This window comes from Periophthalmus magnuspinnatus, chromosome 7 (assembly GCF_009829125.3).
Source record: "Periophthalmus magnuspinnatus isolate fPerMag1 chromosome 7, fPerMag1.2.pri, whole genome shotgun sequence".
NCBI lineage: Eukaryota > Metazoa > Chordata > Actinopteri > Gobiiformes > Gobiidae > Periophthalmus > Periophthalmus magnuspinnatus.
In genome coordinates, this window is record NC_047132.1 from 23,146,388 (window position 1) to 23,154,066 (window position 7,679).

The 7,679-nt window shown below is 41.2% G+C and overlaps 1 protein-coding gene across 1 annotated transcript; it reads right to left on the minus strand.

Moving 5' to 3' along the window:
* Positions 1–5,241: 5,241 nt before the first annotated feature.
* Positions 5,242–6,600, minus strand: bhlhe23 (basic helix-loop-helix family, member e23). The gene has a single exon (XM_033969453.2). The coding sequence runs from the start codon at positions 6,345–6,347 to the stop codon at positions 5,664–5,666; it is 684 nt and encodes a 227-aa protein (XP_033825344.1). The 5' UTR covers positions 6,348–6,600; the 3' UTR covers positions 5,242–5,663.
* Between the last annotated feature and the right edge of the window lie 1,079 nt (positions 6,601–7,679).

Below are 7,679 nucleotides of genomic sequence, written 5' to 3' on the forward strand. Positions count from 1 at the left end.
GTTAAGGTTATGGTTAGGCAAGTAGTAACATATAGTCAATGTAATGTTCTCATATATAATATTACACCAACAGCTTGTTTTAAAGTGAACATATGGGTAAATTTAGGTTAAGGTTAGTGTTTAGGTTAACCAAGAGCGAAGGTTAAGATCAATCTCAAGAAAATTAATGTAAGTTAGTGTTATGTCCACACAAAGCAAGGAAACCTAAAATGTGTGTGAGATTGAGCGTGTGTGCGGCTGGAGCATTGAAATGACATGAAGAGTTATTTGGGTTGTAATGAAGCTGCTTAATGAAATCAGTGCCCTTGAAAGTTCTTCATCAATTTCAGCCCCCTTTGCCCACATCCACACACACACACACACACACCGCACCATCGCCGGCCCTGTCAGCTAATCCACGCGCGCGATACAATATTAATTAAACACTGCGTTTCCTGAAGTCCTTAAGTGAGTCGCTATCGTTGATAATGAGCAGGTTTAAAGGAGTCACATCCCTCTAAAATTACTTTTTAAACTGGCCTTATTAAGCAGAAAATGAGGCCCAAATCAGGCTACAAGCTCGTCATTAGGAGCCACTGATCCTTGGCCACGCGCATGTTTCAATGGTTTTAATTAGCCGCACACAAGATAGTCTGCGACAGGAAGTGCCATTAATCTTGTCTTTCATTGAGGAGAAGAAGGGGGACAGCGTGTTGCGACAGACAGGGCCCAGTGGATCTGAATTCCCCGAGAATTAGCGAAACAAATGAGGAAAAAGTAGGTGATACAATGATTTCACTTTGGGCTTGAATAGATGAGCCAAGGAAAAAGTTTTGATGTGTTGTGAAACTTTAATATGGTTTTGTAAATTTACTGAATATAATTGATAAGATTTTATTTTTTTGGGGGGGAAAATTTCTTTTCTCATTATGGGCTCAAGACCACATTCTGGACAGGTACAGTTAAAGGCAACGTACCATTAAAAGATACACATCTAAGTTAAAAAGAATGATTCATTTTTTGAGTACTTTGTTTGTTAATAATTCTTTCATAGCCTTAAATGGGCCTGTCTATGTGTATAGTATAATTTAACATGACAAACCTTAGTATGGACAAAATCCAGCCAATCACTGGACACACACTTGATGAAATATGCCAGGACTGTGTGTGTTTATGAGTTGCACTTGCATCAGAGGAGGATAGTCCCGGCCCCTCCTGTCACACCCTCTCCGCATGGACGATTATGGATGGCCAATTACATCGCTTTTGTCATTAATTAATGAGGATAACGAGCTCCCCCTGCTCCCCGCAAACTGTGGTCCTCCTCAGCTGGTACTGAACAGAAGAGGGGCGAACGAGGGCTGTGTGACTGTCAAAGAGGGAGAGAGTGAAGGGACAGGCAAATGAGTGAGGATTAATGGGCTAAAGTGAGCCTAAATTTTGACTAACCAAGTACTAACCAAGTACTAAAAGGCAGGGTTTCAAATGTATGTGTTAATGTTTTGTTTTATTCATTCACACGCTGGATATCTGCTTTGGGATGTATAATTAATGTTTTCAAAGAGTTTAACCCTGGACAATACTAGCACTAAACCGGGTTTTCCTCAGACTAATCCAATACTAAATAAACCTGTACTAAACTGGATATAAACAAAAACTAAATCCAGGATTTAACTAGGCCAGAACTATATCTAACCACTTGCCTGTGCAACATCATAACCAGGATGAAATAAGAAAATAGGAACTGGATTTAAAGCAGCTAAAATAGGTGTGACTCAGGACTCAGAAAAAAGTATAATATCAAACTGTAAGCCTGCCAGGACTTTTCTTAAAATAGACATCGAGACAAAACCTGGACCAAGCCACACCAGTACCGCCCTGACTAAGCCAGTATAGACAGGCAGAGCTGTCCAAAGCCCTAACACAGATCTGATTGTTGACCCGAGGCCTTTATGGTAGTTCCCATTTGCCCAGTGCAGTGAGGTGTGTTTGCTCACCACCAGTCCACTATCTGTGAGGCCATTATAGAGATTAGGCCCAGCTACAGTAACGGATGCCCTGGTTTGTCAGCTCCGATCCTCTGTCAAGACAACAAGCTAAAAGCAAAGAGAGAGAGTGATGAGGGTAAACTGGGGGGAGGGATGGTGGGTGTTGGGGTGGTGGATGGTTAAACTGTTGGAAATGAGAAAATAATGTGAGTGGCAGAACGGGGCACATGAGGACCGGGATGCTGAAGAATGACTTAGACGCACAACTCAGCCAACTCAAATAAGCTATTCTCTCATCATGCTGTTCGATGGTCTACTCTGCATAGTTTCAGTCAAAAGTAAGTCGAATTTGGTGCAATGCAATATTTCTTTTCTGCTTACATTGGAATAGTAAAAAACTAAAATTTAAATGTTGGTGGTTTAAATGTTGTTTTAATGTTGTTTGAAATGCATCAATTAACTTGTGAAATGTACACTGTTTCCAAAAACACAGCCATACAAAATATTCACATATAATGTTTTTATTGTTGTATACTGATCTCTTTTTCATTAGAATAGTCAAAAGTATCAATATCCAGCTCCTAACTGATGCAAACTAGATTTGAAAGTATCACTACTGAACATATATATTTTTTAAAATAATATTACCATGGTAATATAAAGAAAATACTTCACATTCTATTGATTAAAAAAGCATTGTTTATTATAATTGTGGTATCGAAATTGAGTTTGAAATTTTGGGATTGTGACAACACTATGCAGGTACCTTATGATGAATGCAAAACCCTCAATTTTCTGTCACGTTTTTGCACAAAGGAACACTAAAACAAGCAACTGCGTGTATGGCAAAACACAGAGACATCCCACCTCCCCCTCTGATGTCTGATTAACAAATAAAGGCCTATGCCCAGCTCTGTGCACTTGCAGCAACGTCGCCCCAAATCACATAGCTCCTCTGAACCAACTGACTCACCCACTCATTGTTCCGACAAGGTGGGGCTGGAAGGAACGCCCTTACATCGGCTCTGCGGGTACACTCTGAGATGGGTGGCTTAATGCTGTCTTATACCAGCCTCATACATGCATAAACTATTGTAGACCTATTTGTCACCCTTCTTCACAGTGAACCTGTCCGAAATTGCCACTTCTCAACTCTCACACCATAAAGAATTTTAAAAGTAAGTTAAAATATATAAAGCCCTCAGTCTAATTGAATAATAATAATTCAAGCATGCATATTTAGCTTGAAGGCTCTAGAAGTGTAGAAAGAGTGGGGTCTTCACTGTAAAAGGGAGTGCTACAATGTGCTGCAAATGCGTGAGCTTGCACATAGGCATAACTTAATTAGAGAAAACAGAGCTGTCAGAAGCATTAGGCAGAGGTACACACTTAAGGGCATATGGTTTTAGTATTATACCGTCGGGTTGAAGCAAAGCGCACACACATACCTCAGAGCTGGGAGCCATGCTAATGAAATCACTCCCTTTCTATCCCACGGAGAGCAAACACAAATGTTTACAGACATGGCACAGTCGGCGCGGACTCCTGCACCACGCTGCGCTGTTACTGCCCCAGCACAAACCGCATGGACTCAACTGCTGTGAAGGTCCACACTCACAAACCTGCACAGAGAATACACACATCTTACTGCCGACATTAGTTTTCTACCAGTTTAATTATTTGCCTCATACACACCTTTTCTGAATTAATTTAAAGATTACAATAATAAAACACTTTTCTTATTGACAAATAAACTATAAAACAGGACAGATTTTAGTATATAGCCTATAATAAAAATACATATGAATACACGAACGCCATTCATATGTGTGTTCCTTAAAACTATTGCGTGGAAATGGAAAACACATTTTAATGGTGTAATACTCATGAATACAATGTATGTGAATTTAAAAACTTTCTTTGCTCTAGTTTAAAAAAGTCTAGGCAAACAAATACAAACTATATTTAAAATGTTGGAGTGCAGCAAAACAATGACTTAGATTTGTATACTCTTTTGTTCTTAGAGGAATAGGTTTTGCTGGTACGTAACTGGTGACCAGCACATTTCAAGTACATCTAACTGCACCACACACATAACCTCACTGTGTTATGGTTATTAGGTTAATAAGGCAGCACAATACCACATATATATTGTATCAGTGCAACATATAGGGGCCTAGGGTGAAGTGCCCAGTTGCTCAGCCATGCAAAAAGGCAACTGTCTCATTTGTAACAATTAATGTGCCCCTGTTCTGATGGAGCTCAGGCCTAGAGCATCACATCCTCTACAGCTTTTGTCACTTTTCATCCTCCCTGGTCCAGCCATCTCAAGGGCCCTGATAAGACATGTGTCATCAGCGGGCCCATTTAAGATGCCATCGGTCGCCCGCTGTTGTGACAGGGAGCTAAAGAGGCACTGGATAACTTAGTCACTTACTGACTGACACATGCATTCTGTATATCACCATGACTGCTCATCTTTGCAGCAATCAAATACATGAATTCATGTCTCACGAGTTCTCAATTATTACATTATTTTAGATTTTTATATAAAATATAATTATTTTAAGGTCATGCACATTTCATTTACAGTTGAGGAAGTGTTGGAAATAGCTACAATATGAAAAAAAGTTTGAAGTGCAAAATGTAGAAAACAATACAACTGTATTCAAAACACTAAATGCCCTGGCAAAAAGCAAAATATCCTGGTTACCAGTCTATCCTCTTCACATCTTTAGTTGTTGTGAAGTACAAAATACGGGCGACGTGCACTGATGAAAACCTGCTCACTGCATTTAGTGGAGCGTGTAGACAAGGGCAGAAATCGTGCTAATAGCTGACCAGGGCTAAAGAGCGCCAAAGAAGTCTGCGTGCGATCACCCAAATACCCAGAGACAGGTCCGGTGCGCCCCGGGCGTCTCGTGCGTCTTTCCTCTAAGCACCACCGACCCCAGCGCGTGCCAAACGGGTCCCACCAGTCTACAAGCATCTTCAGAGGCTTTTTGACCTCTCACCCGTAGGCCGACCAAAGTTGTAAAGATGTAAATTACTGTTGTAAAAATATTATGGATTGAAAAATTGGCAAATGAGAAAGAAGCGAGTTCATTTAAAACTTTAACCCATGACGCATTCACGACACGCCGTGGCACCTGTTTCATGAAACGCAATGTGGTGAGGCTATGGTGAATGGAAAATTCGAAAATGAGACAAATCGTTTTCAGGCATAGATACATTTTAATTATAAAGACATATAAACAATATATGAAATCCATGTTGCGACACAACCAGTAGGCTGCATTTGAAATTATAGTCGGACTTTTTCACAGTTGTACAATACAATCATGTGAGAACTGTGCAGTGATGAATTACAAATAAAAATACTAAAATTTCAGTACATTGCCATTTCGGGGAATCCATAGGCTAATTCATTTGGGTGACTCAGATTGGATGAATGTTGCATAGTTACAACAAAACATGACAAAACCTGTTCAAGTTTACTAAAATGACAAACTTCTCAAAACATGACCTGCAAATTCTTGAAAGTGACAGAGCAACTTAACTGCGGTCTATAAACAGTTATAGAAGTATAAGTTATACATTTTGTTAAACTTAACTTTTTACTATTTAAATAACGAGAGTGGGAGAGAGACTGAATGGGTGTCAGAGGTCAAAGTTCATAAATTTAAAGGAAATAAATCAAGGCTTGTCGTTACAGTGTTTGAAGAGACTTGAAGGTGTCCCGGAATAAGTCGAGCACTTTTCGGCGCAGGTGGCGAGCGCAGAGCTGGAGAACGGATAGACGGCTGCTTGTCCAAAGGGGGCCAGAGCGGTAGGGATTGGGGATGTGATGGTCTGGCCCTGGTTCAGGTACGCCACAAGCCGTCTCATTTCCTCCAGAGCCTGCGCCTGCATGAGAATATAGTTCTTAGCCAAAAGAAGAGTGGCTATTTTGGAGAGTTTTCTCACAGACGGGCTGTGTGCGTAAGGGATAACCGCGCGCAGGCCGTCCAGTGCGTCATTCAGGTCGTGCATTCTTCTCCTCTCTCTGGCGTTGATGCTGAGTCGCAAGGACCTCTGCTCTTTAGACTTTTTGGCCAGTGGGCCTCCGGGCTTGTCGTCCCCAAACGACGGACCCCTCTTCCTGGACTCCAGAGAGTCAAACGCATCGTCATCATCACTCGTGTGTTCCCCGCCGCTCTCGTTGGACTTGGTGGTCTGTCCCGAGATGAAGTCTGTAGCGGGTGTCAGCGGAAAGCGGGCAGGAGTTCCAGTTCCGTGGCTAGGACCAAAGCCGAAAGCGGACTGGCCATAGCGCTGCGTCAGGTCCAGCAGTGCGTCGTTGCTAATGGACTTCAGTAGGTTCTCCTCATTGACATTCATCTTTCTGTAGAAAAGTGCGCTCCTCTTGTCGTCTGACCCTGTCTTGTTGTGCACTTCCCTCACAGTTGCCCTGTTTCTACGACTTTCCTGTCACTAACAGTGACTCCTAAAGCAGCGAGTTTGTATGAAGCCTTTACGCACAGCGCTCCCCCCTCGACGCGCGCATAGCCTACGTTAAACAACACTTGTCTGATTGTGTCCGTGCGCTATAGACTTCAGCTTCACTCTTTTTCTCCCTGTGCCAGCCCTCCCTCGCCTTGGGCAGATTGTGGCTCGCGCGGTTCCCGGTGCGCGAGTTAGTATAGAGCACGAGGCCCTGCGGGATTATTTGTCCAACCAATCAGAAGGGGTCTTTAATTGAGTCAGTAAGTTCCAGGGATGCTCCCAGGGAAAGTGACAATTACAAGAACAGCCACTTGATGCCTCTTGTCAATGCACTGTATATTAAAATTTGATTTCTGTTAAAATAGTCGATCATTTGAAATGGTTGAGAAGTGTTTTGTGTTAATGGTCAATTTAATAACGTGATTATATCCAAAAGATCTCAGCAAACAAAAAGAATAGTACAAGTTTAAGTATTTTGGTTTAAGCTGCAGAGCAAGTATGCTTTCCGAGTTATTGTTTAGGGGTCATTATATTAGGCCACACGTTTGGTTTGTTATAAGTCTATGTTGGGTTACCATTGACATGTTTTTTGTTTTTTTATTTTATTTTATTTTATTAGCAGGTCTTTTCTATTTCAGTACATTTTATATTTTGATTAAAGATGTGTATTTGTTTTAATAGGTTTATTTGAATCTTTATTTTGGTATAGCCTATATTATATTTTTGATTAAATGTTTTGACACTTTCATTCTTTTGCCACTGTTCTTGTAGTCTACTATATGATGATATAGTTGCAGTTGTCCCATTAGCCTATATCTTATCATGGAAAATAACGAAACTGTAAAGAAGATGCAGTTTAAAGCTATTCTCTGATCAGGTTTGACTTTAGCAGAAATAATGGTGGTAATGAAATGTACACAAACTCTCCCTTCAAAGACTCACCAAACATCTCACGTATTCGCTGTCAGTCAAGGCTTTGTGAGTCTGAGGAACAGGTGTCCAGACTACCATCGGGTTTACCAGCACTGTGTCCAACTCTGGCATTACACTGCCCTCCTCTGTTCAACACAAACAATCACAGCACAAATCGGACCGCTCTATGCTCAACACGGTACTACTTAACTTCAGGTGACAGTGCCACCTTGAGGAGGAAGATGTTTCATCGGTTTAAAATTTATGTTTTTTTATGGAAACTAGACTGATGTGTGTACTAACACACACACACAC